Here is a 14115-nt window from a genome sequence, read left to right on the forward strand (position 1 = left end):
ATTTTGGGAGTATTTAAAAGGACGGGGCGAGACGAAATGACGATAAAATCCAGCTCCTTTAACGGGTGGCGGTAAACTCCAATAGAGCGCAGCCATTCAATCAGGATTTCAGGAATCAGCATTTAGAAAATTGTACCATTTTTCTTTGGGATGTTTTATTTTGTTTTATCTGTATTGAGGCCTAGTATGGGACGGGGGACTTTTTGAATTATCCATATGGGTTTTTGCAGTGGTGTGAATATTGTTGAGAAAATGGAACACAACTACATCTGTGACGAGCAAATATATATATAGAAGCTTTTAGCAAAGAAAACTAAAATAGAAAAAACTATTGTGATAATCAAAAGCATAAAATACATAAGTAGAAGAGAAATGGAATAAGATAAGATACCAAGCGATAATCGCACACTTATCATATTGTTAACATTGTGAATAGGAAACCATAAAAACATTACATCTTGTTATAGCAATCTGCGTGTGATCTTATCTTATCGCACTTTATTCTTCTCAACGCACAATACATCACTCTCTAAAAAAACGACATCGTAGGTAGTATTACACACATCCAATCAAACCTTTCTTATGGCCTCCAAATAATCTTCTGTCGACTAAGTATATTATTATATTATTGTGTGGCTAGAAAATCTACCTACACATTACGTTATCTTTGTTTCCTCGCTTAAACCACACTACCCTTTACCCTTTACTAGTATGCTAGAGCTAGCTAGCATCGATGGCACGGAATGAATCGAAGCAAGGAATCTTCCGCTGTCGGGGCACGTTGGTTATAAAGTTTTAAATCTCCGGCATAGTTTTCGCTATATTCGGCTACAGTTGTTTGAGAGAGATTTAGCTAAATTTTTTATATATAATTTAACTCTTAGCTACCGTTATATATAATTTAGCTCTTAGCTACTACTATAGTCCGCTATAATTTATTTTTAAAGATAGATACTAAAAACTGCTATTCGAAATATTGGTTTGTTACACGGAAGAAGCGCAACACCGTTAAGGAATGCCGCGAAGAATCGGACGAAGGGACAGCGGGGGCATTCCGGGCATGGGCGCCTCGATCGGGCTCGCGATCACGAGGGCGCCACCACCGCACCACGTGACCGGAGGCCGCCGGCGCTAAAGGATTTTAGCGCTTCGAAGGCTATATAAGAGCTGGGGTGGGCAGCCGCAGCCGCAGAGCTCGACACGTCGCCGCGCGGGTTGACCTGCCGCCTGCCGGTGGCCGGCGGCGTGGGGACGTCCATGCATCTCCTCCTCCGGGCTCCGGCGGACGGGGCTGACGGTGGACGGCGGCCGAGGGCACGCGTTGCGTGCGCGCCTCGTCAGCTTCGTGGTTTTTTTACGCGACGAGCGGGCAAGCGCGTCGTGCTCTGCTCTCCTGCTCTCGCTCCCTCTCCCCGGAAACTACCTCACCAATCTCGAGAGGCCATGTCGGTGGCTACAGCAATACGACGTGGGGTGCTGCGAATCCAAAGGCCGGCCGGGATTTTAAAATTGGAGGTGATTCTGTGCAGGAAGAGCGCATCATAGTAGGGAACGAACTAGGGGTGTAAAATAGCAGATAAGTTCCACTTATATTGGTTATCACAGGTTCACTCGAAAATTGTTAGCATGATCTAAAATTGCTGGCACCATTTGCTAAAATGAACTAAATTGGCTGGCATGGCACGCGATTAATGGGGTCTGTTTGGAGTGCTAAATTTTAGCACCTATTAGCATTTATACTTTTGCTAAATTTGCTAAAGTTTTTAAGTTCCGACTAAAATTTAGTCCACCCTATTAGCACTTTTGTTTGGATACACTAGTGCTAAAATTTAAAGTTTAACACTAATTTAAAATATTACCACTTGGATCCAAACACCCGTTACTTCCATGACATACCCTAATCCCGACCTAGTGTTGACGTCCAACTCCGGCGACAGAGCCGCGGGCACCACGTGGCAGCATGCTTCTTTCCTACTCCCCACTGCACACCGTTGCCTGCTTTTCTCCTACTCTCTCTCTCTTTGTTGGAAAGATAAATCCATCCATCCATCGATCCAAAGATGATGGAGAAAGAAAGGTAGATGGCCGGGAAATGTACATGCACGCGTGGTCCTCCTTCACACCATTAGAGGGCACTCGACCAATGCAGCTTCCGTGCACTGAACAAAAAGTCCGAGACGTATCTCACTCTGACTCCGTCCGATGATCCAGTATCCAGTCCATCCGTTCCCACTTCCCAGTGCGCATCAATCTTTTCCTCTCTTGCCAGCAGCAGCTCTGCGCACCGGCGTCCTGCCTGCTGCTTCTTCCTCGCGGTGGTTTCTTACAAGCAATGCCCTCTCTGAAGTCTGAAGCCTTTCGTTTCGTAGCTAGGTCGTAGGTACCTGCTGACGACCTGCTTGTTGCGGATCGGAGTCGTCGGACCGATCGAGAAGAGCTAAGGCGCATGGCCAGTACACACACGACGCAGATCAGAGAGCTTATTGGACTGGATGTCCTCCGATAATCCAACTACCCATTCCAAGTCTCGGTTAGGTAAATAAAGCGATAAAAAGAGGTCAGTTGTTTGCAGAAAATGAACAGACTTGGCTCCATCAAAGCAAGCAGTCCAAGATCTCTGGCCAAAGATAGTCCAAGGTTCCACTCGATCCACTGCAGACCTATCCGGCTATCCCTGATGATTGAGATCAGTTGAAAGCACAAGGGCCAGTACGTCGTTTTTCACCGGAAACAGAACGGAGCATTAATTTGTCTCTGCAAATGTCAAATCCATGGATGGTGATAAAAAGAAAAGCAGACTCTTACACACTGCTGGCATCTGAAAGTGGATACAATACATCTAGCAGAAGAAGACATGAGAGGTTACTTGCAAACGAAGAGTTGCGAAGATCCTTTTCAAGAAGAAAAAAAAAGGAGTTGTGTAGAGGAGGAGGAGGGACTTGTAGGTCACGAACCTCGGCGTCTTTCCGGGGCCTAGGAAAGCAACGCGCTCGCGCAGCCCCGACGTCCGCGTCGCTTTCGCGATCTCCCCCTATCTTTCGGATGGGATGCGGTGGCCGGCGAGGAGGATGCATCTCGGGCTGGTATCCTTCCCCTATCTTAGCTTGCTGCTAGCTAATCATGCGCTGCTTTGTTTGTTTATCTTATCCCCGTTAAATCAGCTGGTGCAGGTGTTCAGAGCAGGGTACATGGGTGATGCTAAAGAAATGAAATGAAACCTGGAGGAGCATGTGTTTCATAAGTGATAGCGTGATCTGATTGCGATGCACACCCGACGTGTTGCCTCCGATCGTCAGACGATCGCCGGTCGTCTGATAGGCCGTCACCTCAAATCCTAGGATCGTGTTCGTCTACCTCCGTCGTCGTTGAACATGTGTTAAGAGTTCGTTTCTTGTACTAGTTCCTAATCACTTGGAAGATCGAAGGAAGTAGATAGATAATAATTTGTCCGTGAGTTTACAGAGTGGTGAAGCAAAGCTGTCTTTGCTTGTACCTTAATCCTGCTATATATACTGTGCTTCTTCTTTTCCTTCTTTTTTTTCTCGAGCAAGCTGTTTTATATTTCGACGAGAGGGAACCACCTCTAAGACCACTGACTACCCCTCTAGTCATAATCAGCTTGCTCGAGAGCTTGCTCCCTCTAGTCACTTCTTTTTTTCTTTGGTTTTAAGAAGAGAGAGCACATGAGGGCATGAGGCCGTGCCATTGTCCGAAAAAAAAAAGAAAGAGGCGTAGCAGTACGGCGAAAATTTTGATCGATTGACTGTTGTTTCAGAGGATTTGAGTGCCATCACCGAAAAAGTATAGAGACTGTACCTCGGCCCAAGACGAAGAACGAATATGAGCCCAACAGGCCTCGTACTTGCAGTAATTTTCTTGTCCTCTCTACGCACAAAAGTGGGCCGGCGGCCTACATCCAGAACGCGACGGGCTTCTCCGAAAATTTGCCCGCGTCCTGGGGCACACCACGGTATGGAGCGAGTTTCTTTTAAAAAGGGGATTAAAAAAAATTAAAATTCGTAAAAGGGGTGCCAGTTTGGGAAAATTTTGAGAAATGGGTGCCTCCCGCCCGCCCATCGGGCGGAAAGGGGCCTCCCGCCCACCCATCGGGCGGCAGGTTCGAAAAAAATTTCTAGGAGCCTCTTTGCGGATAAAAAAATTTCTTATTCGCGAATAGGTCCCTGAAGCAGGCCTCCCGCTCGGCCAGTGGGCGGGAGGGGCGGGATGCTTCCCGCCCGGCCCGTGGGCGGGATGCTACTCGCCCGGGCAGCGGGCGGGAGGTCCCCTGGTAATGATTTTTGTTATATTTTCTTAGAATTTATGTTTCACAAACTATTTGAAATTCAGACTTTTTTCAAATACAAGATTTATTCGCAATACTCTTATGTATGCATATAAAATTTTAATTCAATTTTACGAAGAAGATTACGGTATCTAAAACTCGTACGAAGATAGTTAAACGATAACGTTTTGCAACGTAGAATCCAAATATTCTGTCTTCAGTCAATGCGGCAAATATTACAAATACATATCCAGGTGTGATACAATCTCAATGCGGCAAATATTACACGTGAGCAAACAACGTTCAAATAAAATTGCAACTAAATAATGCCTGATGACGTACTAGCACTCGATCGGCGACGTCTCCCACTCCTTGATGCAACCGGAGGTCTTCCATCTGTAGCATGACCTGTAGGGCCAGCTTCAGCAGAACTGGGGCCAGCATCATTGTTTGGACAACGTTTATACGTGTGTCCAATCTGATTACATGCACTGCAGCGCTGTATCCTCGGACGGAGCTCTGACTCATCCATATCATTACGAATACGCCGTGTCTGACGGCGCCCTCTCTGAACTCGTGATGATCTTTGGTCTAAAATATATATAACAGGATTCGCTGTCTCAGTGAACGATCCAACCAAACGGAACCCATAGATCTCATACTGCCAGGTGCTGGCAATTGTTTCCTTTCTGAAGTAATGGAAAACATATATATCGACAGGATGTCGAATATCCGCACAAGCAGCCATTACATGAGAACAAGTTAAGTGCAGCAACTTGGGCCTCATGCATGAGCAACAACAAGTTTCATCAAACTTGAGAATGCACTCCTTTACAGCAGTTTGACGTCTCATGCCATGTCGCGCCCTGTCTCTAGAAGATATCTCAAACTTGAGATCCAGTGTTCCACATATTGTGTTACCATGAATCCAAAATTTCTATCAGGATCTCGCATGAATACCTGATTTTTAGTGAACCGGTCCCTAAAGTAATCGGTACACCCCCGGACGATGAATTCCACAATTGCAACCAGTGGAAGCCCACGAACACCTCGCAGCATCCAATTGTAAACCTCGGCGAAGTTGGTGGTCATTATGCCGTAACTTGCACCATCGGTATCATAAAGTAACGCCCACTTCTCCTTGGGTTCATTCTCAATCCATTCAGAAAAGTTTTTCACCACTGAGCCAGACCTTCTGCGAGTACGTGCAGTATCTGTTGGCAAAAGGGTACAAAGCCTCTGCTTCATCACGTGCAGTTATGTTTTTTGATGCGTCCTCGGCTCTTTTCTTCCTGGTCAGTTCATCAAGTTTCTGCCACTGCTTGTTAAATTTTTACTGATTCGTTTCCTTGCATAGCCTCTTGAGCATATCCATAAGGTGCTTGTTCTTGAATTGCCTGAAAAAGTTTGCACCGATATGTCTCATGCACCACCTACTGCGAACATCACGCCACTTGGGTGGCTCTCCGGTCTCCACACACCCCTGCTGCAAATCTAGTATTGCCCTCAGTATGCCAGCGTGACGATCATGAATCAGGCAGACATCTTCCCTATCCCGAACGACTGCAAGCTTAACCCGTTCCAGGAACCAGTACCAACTGTCCGTGTTCTCACTCTCAACAAAAACAAAAGCAACAGGCAGCAATTGATTGTTTCCATCTACTCTAATAGCTGTCAGCATTTGCAACCTATACTTTCCTGTAAGAAAGGTCCCGTCGATGCACAGGAGAGGCCGGCAGTGATGGAATGCGTTAATGCATGGACTCAAGCTGAAAAAGACCCGCTGCAATGTGTAGGGCGGAACTTCTCCTCTGTCTAGAGTTTTCAGGTCATAATAGCTTTCAGGATTTCTCTGACATAGGACGGCCAGCAATCGAGGAACATTATCATATGCAGCCTCGAACGTACCAAACCTCATCTCCAACACCTTTTATTTTGCACTCCACGCCTTGCTGTACGAGATGGTATACTTGTACTTTTCCTGAATGTACCTGATAATAGACTTTGGTTCATATGATAAGTTGTCTACTATCATCCCGTACATCTCATTTGCGATGTATTGCGACGTGAGGTTGCGATGGGTCTTCTGCACCCCAGGCAAATGATAAGTGTGCTGAGTGACAATGGAGCATTTCCAATAATCTTTCCATTTACCCTTATAGGCATGCACCCGCCATGGACAGCCCTCCTTCACACATACCACATCGTACTTACGAGATTTGCACTCGACTGTTTTAAACTCTCGCATAAGAGATAGAGACCAGCACTTAACAGCTTCCTTCACCTCTTCAATTGAGTGGTACCTCGCACCTTGAATAATTTCATTCTCTCTGCAATCTGAAGGCCAGCTAGATCCGTCATCTACGACATGATGACTGAAGTCGCTGCTTACCCAATCTTGAGGCACATCATCGTCATCATCAGACGAATCGGCATTCATTGCTTCGTCCAATTCACGTTCTTCGTCTTGCAGCTGTTCAACAATGAAGGGTATGTTCTCCCCCTCATCAGCCACGTATTGAGGTGTTGCAGTCCCATCTGCCTCAATGTTTGCCCCCTCAACTTCTTCATCAATATTTTCATCCCCCGGAGCAGCTTCAATGTTTATCAAAGGGTTCTGGTGCACACTGACAAGGAGTACCAGTGGCCATTGCCAATGACTTGCATTTTGCAGATAATTTAACCAGTCCTCGTTGCTTGCAAGTGGCATCAGCTCCCAGATCAAAGCGTGAGTGGTACGATGAATGACGCATTGAACACTCACAGTGTGTGTCTCCTAATTAATCCTTAATCCCCTCATTAACCAGTTGCATAGGGATTCAAATGTCCTCTTGTGCGGTCTGGTAATTCCTCTGACCGCACAGTTGAATTCACTTAAATCTACCCCATTTGGCCCATAAATCACATTTCCTTCTCCGTAATATATACTGAAAATACCCTTCTCGGAAGACATATCTGAAAATACCGCACAGTTGAATTAACTAGTTATACTACATATTAATACACAACGACGACCCTAAGTTTCAGCGATTCTCATATTATATTTTACAAATTCTAAACTATTCAGAATATCAATTATACTAAAAATAAATGAAAATACTAAAAACTATTCAAAACATAACTATTCTAAGAAATATTTCTTAGATTATAGTTATTTTCAAGTAATTATACAGTTAGAATGAGAATATACCTCCAAATCGACGTGTGAACAGGGTTTCGGCGCTTTCTCTTCTCTCTTCCTCTCCTTTCTTTCTTTTTTTCTAATTTTTACTGAATAAAATGAAATTTTTAGGGCTGGTTCGGGCTTATATAGCCGGCGGGGGGGGGGGACATCCCGCCCGACCAAAGGGCGGGATGCCCCTCAGGACAACATCCCGCCTTTTGGATGGGCGGGATACCCCCACCTGCCCCGGCAGGGACCTCTTCGCAAATAAAAAATTCACGAAGAGGCCCTCGGGTAACGTCCCGCCCACTGGATGGGCGGGAGGTCCCCGGCCCCACGCCTCCCGCCCAATCAGCGGGCGGGAGGTACCCATTTTTCAAAATTTTCCCCACCGGCACCCCTTTTCCTAATTTTATTTTTTTATCCCTTTTTTAAAAAAAACTCAGTATGGAGCGATGCTGCCGCCGCCTGCTCGCCCTGATCGCCGTCAGAACTATCGCAAAAATTTATTTTTTAATATTTAACTATAAAATCGGATAACATTCAAATTTCAAAACTAAGATCAGACAAATTTGGTTCTTAGAGTAGTTTTAAAGGTGGTTTTGTATTTTTTTAAAAAAAATAAAAAAAATCTAATTAAATCTAAAAAAATTAAAATTAATTTATTTTAAATAAAAAAATAAGTAGTACCAATTTTTTTCTAAAAATATAACCTATCTATTATAGCTATATTTGAATCTTATTTATTCAAAAATGATAGACATAACTACAAGCTACCGAATAATATAAATATGAAAAATTTGGATCCTAATAATTGATAAGTACAGTGCCAATAGATATGCTATATTTTTAGAAAATTTTTTATATCCATTTCGTATTTTTTTTATTTAAAATAAATTACCTATAAATTTTTTAAATTTTAATTTGAATATTTTTAATTTTCATAAAATGAAAAACCACGTTCGAAAGTACTCAAAGGGTCAAATTCGTCCGGTTTCGAAACATCTATTTAATATTGTTCACGGCATGCAACTTTATACTTGACATAGCTCCCATCCATAATTGCTCATTTGCTCAGGCTACCGTTTTCTTGGCACGTGATGCGCGTGACAAGTACGTTTGCCGCTTATCTTTCACGATGGGAAGTGAAAGAAACGCTATCAGTGTGATGTGACTGTTTTATTCAGTACCACGATTCATTGAATGTTCAAATACATATAGACTCCTCTTGTACACCAACATAGCTCCTGTTGATAAAAAAACACACGTGTTGTGTTGACTTCTCCTATGGACGAGCAGTCACGCTGCTACCTTAATATGCTGATTCATGGCTGTCAAAACTGATCCAAGAATGAAATTATCTATCGTCAAAAGAATACATCCCGTTGGATAGCATGACATAGCTCACCTTTCTAAGCAACAATATCATCCACTTTAAGATCAATTTCCAATGAAGATTTCATTTGTGTCAAAAATAGGGTGCTTTTTATGAGGTTGCAAAGAAGAAGGAAGTTTTATCTGAATGAGACTAGCTAGACCACTGTTTTCAAAACAAATACTCTCTTGTCTAAGAAACAACAAACATAAAGCAATATATCGGAAAGACACTTTTAATCATCAATAAATGCCCTCTTGCACATGCGGCATATTTTTAAAAGCACTAATATGAAATTCCCTATTGACATTGGCCTAAAGAAGACAAATTAGATTGTAAAAACAAAATGAAAAAATAGATAATCATCTTTCCTAACCAGTCATTTCAAGTAACAAAATAGGAAGGAAAATTGGCTGCTTTGGAGCTACTCCATGACACTATAGTGGAGTATATTAGATTCTCTTTTTCTTTTTTTTTAATTGATAGAGGGGGTAGATTAGATTCTCACAACACCAGATAACATAAAAATAATCATTCTCCATGACCGGTCATTCGTCATGGAAGAAAAGGGCTAGGGAAATTGGCTGTCCGTCCATGGTTGGGTCTGGGCAGATTAGGTTCTCATAATCACACAAGAAAGCATAAGTGTTAAAAGTAAAGAAAGAAGACACGATAAATAAACAAATAAGAAGGAGTTTTGTTTTTCTTGGTCCAAAATCCAAGGCACCCGGTGGCCAAAGAGATTGGGTCCCTCTGCCAAAGCACTTCTGGTCTTGGCATTGGCTTTTGCAACCCTTTTCCACCAACCTTCCTCTCCAGGGTCACCTACCCGATAAATCGTCCCGCCATACCACTCCAATCCGGCGGCAACTCCTGCGCTCTGCCTGCGCGCATCGGGAAAAAGAGGCGGCTACCGGAAAAGAGGAGGGTAGGCGGCGGCGCGGCAAGGAGGGAGCAAAAGAAGAGCGGCAAATCTAAGAGGGGTCAGAGCCTCAAGGGAGAGAGTCGGCAGAGAGCGCCGAGCATGGAGAGCTCGATCTCGAGGACTGAGCTGAATTGCATCAGCCTGGCGGACCCGGACATCCAGAAATCGGTCGCGCTCCTCAAGCAGGTCCGGGGTTCTTTCTTGATTATCGCAATTTTAGTCAACAGGTGTACGAATAGCAGAAAACTTGAAACTTTCTTTCTCGAGACCTACGATCACACCGCTAAATCTTTCACCTTTTTGACTCTCTGTCCGTACACAAAGGCAATTTCAAACTTTTATCATGGCATGTTGGTAGGATTTTGTTTCTTTTAGTGAGGGAGTTAGGAATCTGCTTGCTATAATTCTTTGCTTTTCGTAAGGAAGGTTAATAGAATTGAGTTGTTGTTACCTGTCAGTGAAACAAGTTCAGCAAAAACATGGACTTCGCTCCAATACATGTTATACTAATTGAAGTATCACTAGTCAACTGTTGCTTTCACTTCGTACATGATCTATTGTGCCTTTAAATCTTCTGCACTGAAACTAAGATTCGTTAAAGATTGTGCTGACGAGAGTGACCTGCCATCTTGCAATTTGTTTACTTGATTGGTCTGTCAACAGAAAAGGCAACACCTTTGCCTCCGAAGGATTTGCACTACTTGGTTCTCTTTATTTGGAGTATGTCTTCAGTTAGAATCCTTGACTATGCCAAGACGACATCTTACCCCTACCGCGCAATCTTTATAAAATGCATGTTACCACTTTTGCATGTTGTTTTGAATTGGTAAAGAGTAAAACAGTGACATATGACATGCATCAGCTTGAAATGTCATTCCCAGTTTTCTGTTCTAGATTTTCGTATGGTTATTTCTTGATCCATAATTTGTTCAGTTGTTGCCCCTTGACTGGCTATAATTTAGTTTTGGGTGATTGGGCCACAGAAATCCGGTCTGCATGATTTATGATTGACATATGTGTGAAGAACTTATTTGCTTTCTTAACAAGTTACAGTTTGCATTTTTAGCGGCTGAGCGCTCAAGTGTTGTATGTCTCTGCTGGTTCTGTTTCTTCTAATAGCTCCATGTAAGAACTTTTTTCCTAAAAAGAATGATATCATTTGGTAGGCATGCCTGGATTCAGGCTTCTTCTATGTTGTCGATCATGGGATAAGCCAAGAGTTCATGGATGAAGTTTTTGCCCAGAGCAAGAAGTTCTTTGACCTTCCCCACAGTGAGAAAATGAAGCTTCTCCGAGACGAGAAGAATCGAGGGTATACACCCATGCTTGATGAAATTCTTGATCCAGAAAATCAAGTGAACGGTAAGTTATTCGAACTCCACACTGTTACTGCACATAAATTTACTTTTCATTGTGTGTATACATGTTAGAGACTCGCTACACTGCTAGTGATGAAAATCTTGATTGGTTATATCAGTACTAATTTCAAAAGGATAGGATTAAAAAAAAACTCTGTAGAGGCAACTGCACTGGGAAATCACGCTTTAATCTGGATGCCCTTCGTTTACGTACTGTACTTTATTCAGTTATTTTACACATTATAATCGTATGCACTTGATCTGTTTCAGGTGACTACAAGGAAGGATATTATATAGGAGTTGAGGTACCTGCAGATAATCCAGAAGCAAACAAACCATTTTATGGTCCAAATCAGTGGCCTACTGAAGGTGTAGCTCTTTTCCCCTTTTTTAAAGATACCATTGACAAAACTGAATGATTAATGATACGATGGTTTATTGTATGCTTGAAACTTGGTGACACGGTACACAGCTGTAGATTAGTGCAACTCTTCTATATTGGTTTTTTGCCACATAGATTCTTTAGTCCTTCTCTGCTCATTTAAGTCATTTAATTTATGTTTCCTTTAATGTTTAGTTTGTTGATTATCACAGCATTGCATTGTGTTTACCTGTTTCACATATACTTTCCCTATCGCCCTATCAGAAGTATTGCCAAAATGGAGGGAGGTGATGGAGCAATATCACAGGGAGGCATTGTGAGTTCATTGTGCCTTGACTTCAGAAATAACACTTTGTATAGAAGCACATGAATTATATCAGTCAGTTCTAAATTTAACAAAGTGAATAATGATGATCCATGAGGTTGCAAATCTGCTCATATCTTGATAATAGAAGTATGGTAATGAACTTCAGTTTCTTGGATCAGAGATGTTACTGTTCCCATTTCAGGAGAGTAGCAAAATCAGTTGCAAGGATCATTGCTCTTGCTCTGGACCTAGATGTGGACTTCTTTGATAGACCCGAAATGCTTGCCAAGCCTATAGCCACTTTAAGGCTCTTACATTATGAAGGTGGACAAAATACAGGTCATGCCTTCATGTCAAATGGTATTTATCAGCAAGGAGCATAACGAAATTCTGTTGTTTGATGTTCTTTTCATCATCAGGTCGAGTGTCAAATCCTGCAAAGGGTGTCTATGGAGCAGGAGCGCATTCAGATTATGGCCTAATAACTCTCCTGGCAACCGATGATGTAGTTGGACTTCAAGTAATACAACTTAACACAATATTTCTGTTATGTTTGTCGTGGCTTTGCTTTGACTAGGATTTGCCCTCTGAATCCTGCAGATATGTAAGGACAGGAATGCTCAACCTCAAGTATGGGAATATGTAGCTCCCATGAAAGGGTAAACGTATATTAATTCAATTACTTTATGGACGTCTCACTATGAGCTATGTGTTTGGAAAGTAAACGCATGAAATTTGTCCTGACAATTATAACCCATAACGTGTTTGACCTTGATTTTCAGAGAATTCATCGTCAATCTTGGTGATATGCTCGAAAGGTGGAGTAACTCCATTTTCAGGTAGGCAAACATATCTCTGGCAAAGTGGCGAGATCGTACTTCTTACTGGCATCTAGATGCTATTATTACTTATTGTTGGGAGAACTAAATAGTGTTGCTTCCACACCAAGCTGTCAATTTTAGGAAGACATTAGCTGATGAACATTTTTCTCATGCTCTTCTTACTACTGTTCTCTTATGGTGCATAACAATTGTTTCTCACACTTGTAGGTCAACCTTGCATCGAGTAGTCCTAGATGGACGAGAACGCTACTCGGTAAGCTATTACTGTAAATCTATCAAAATGATGAACTTCCCTATCAAGCAGAAACTAATTAAATAAAAAGGTCAGATTTTAGTTATGCATATTGTAACCTACAAGTCTCTTTGCAATATGAAAAAGATCTCTTTGCAAAATGAAAAGGAAAAAAATGCATTTGTCCTTAAGTTCTTTCTGTTTCATCAGTTGTCCCGAATGGCCGAACACAAGCATGTCTGGTGATATGCCCTAAATTAGATGATCTTAATCACGATCGTTTCCCTTGTCTGGAACAGATAGCCTACTTTGTGGAACCAAGCCACGACTGCGTAGTTGAGTGCCTGCCAACCTGCAAATCTGAAACGAATCCTCCAAAGTAAGCTCTAGCTCCCTTCAGATGGTTATTGAAGTTAGCCATCTGCAGTAGATTATCTGATGAGGCCATGAGGTTTGAAAGTTTGCAATTCTCATTGCCTGGTTCAGGTTCCCCCCGATCACCTGCTCTGCCTACCTGTCCCAGCGCTACAAGGACACTCATGCAGATCTGAGCTCGTACAGCGACGGCAAGGCCTGAAGGATGCCCTACTCCTACCTTTTTTTTTTTGCCACTACTTACTGATGCTTCTGTTTCAGCCATCCAGTGTTTACTTGTAACCTTCAGTAACACAGTAGTGTGGAGGATGGCACTACGTGTGTAGTAACACCATTACCAGTGTATCACGGTATCAGTATAAATGCATAGCAGTTTTGTAGATGCCGTTCTCTATGTACTATGAAGACTGAAGAGGAGAGTCAAGAAGGGACTTCTCTGTTCTCGTGTATGGTGATTTGCTGTTCTGAAGTTCCCGAGCTTATCCTTAGTCGCTGTTGAGGAGGTCCCTTTGCTTTTCTGGCAATAGCTTTCGACGTGATGGCCGTAAGCATCGGGATAATTCTCGTGTCGGGACTGTTACGGATGGTTCGGTGCACCTGGGGACCATTTTGTTGTGGTCTGAATCTGACCGGTCCGCGTGGTGCGGCATATGCCAAAACTTTGAGAGGTGCGTGGTGTCAGGCTATCTGCTGTGTCATGATCCTGGTTGGAATCAGCTTTATCCAACAAAAATGGCGCGACGATGCTCGCCTCCAGAAAGGAATGGGCACCACGCTCTATCCAACAAAATGGCGCGACGATGCTCCCCTCCAGAAAGAAATGGGTACTGTCCAACTTAGTAGCTTTCTGTGACGTGCTACATGTTCAAACTCG

The 14115-nt window shown here is 42.9% G+C and overlaps 1 protein-coding gene across 2 annotated transcripts; it reads left to right on the forward strand.

Annotated features, from left to right (window-relative positions):
* Positions 1–9545: 9545 nt before the first annotated feature.
* On the forward strand, positions 9546–13710 carry LOC112891460 (2-oxoglutarate-Fe(II) type oxidoreductase hxnY-like). Of its 2 annotated transcripts, none has more exons than XM_025958340.1 (11): positions 9546–9931; positions 10912–11107; positions 11374–11472; positions 11750–11801; positions 11995–12116; positions 12212–12312; positions 12393–12451; positions 12575–12631; positions 12842–12887; positions 13166–13245; positions 13353–13710. In XM_025958340.1, exons 1-11 carry the CDS (start codon positions 9845–9847, stop codon positions 13441–13443), a joined length of 990 nt encoding a protein of 329 aa, XP_025814125.1. In that variant the 5' UTR covers positions 9546–9844; the 3' UTR covers positions 13444–13710. The 2 variants fall into 2 exon arrangements, with proteins under 2 accessions (XP_025814125.1, XP_025814124.1); XM_025958339.1 differs by having other exon boundaries at positions 9548–9931; positions 11995–12131.
* Positions 13711–14115: the final 405 nt, after the last annotated feature.

The sequence above is a fragment of the Panicum hallii genome, chromosome 5 (assembly GCF_002211085.1).
Source record: "Panicum hallii strain FIL2 chromosome 5, PHallii_v3.1, whole genome shotgun sequence".
Classification (NCBI taxonomy): Eukaryota; Viridiplantae; Streptophyta; class Magnoliopsida; order Poales; family Poaceae; genus Panicum; species Panicum hallii.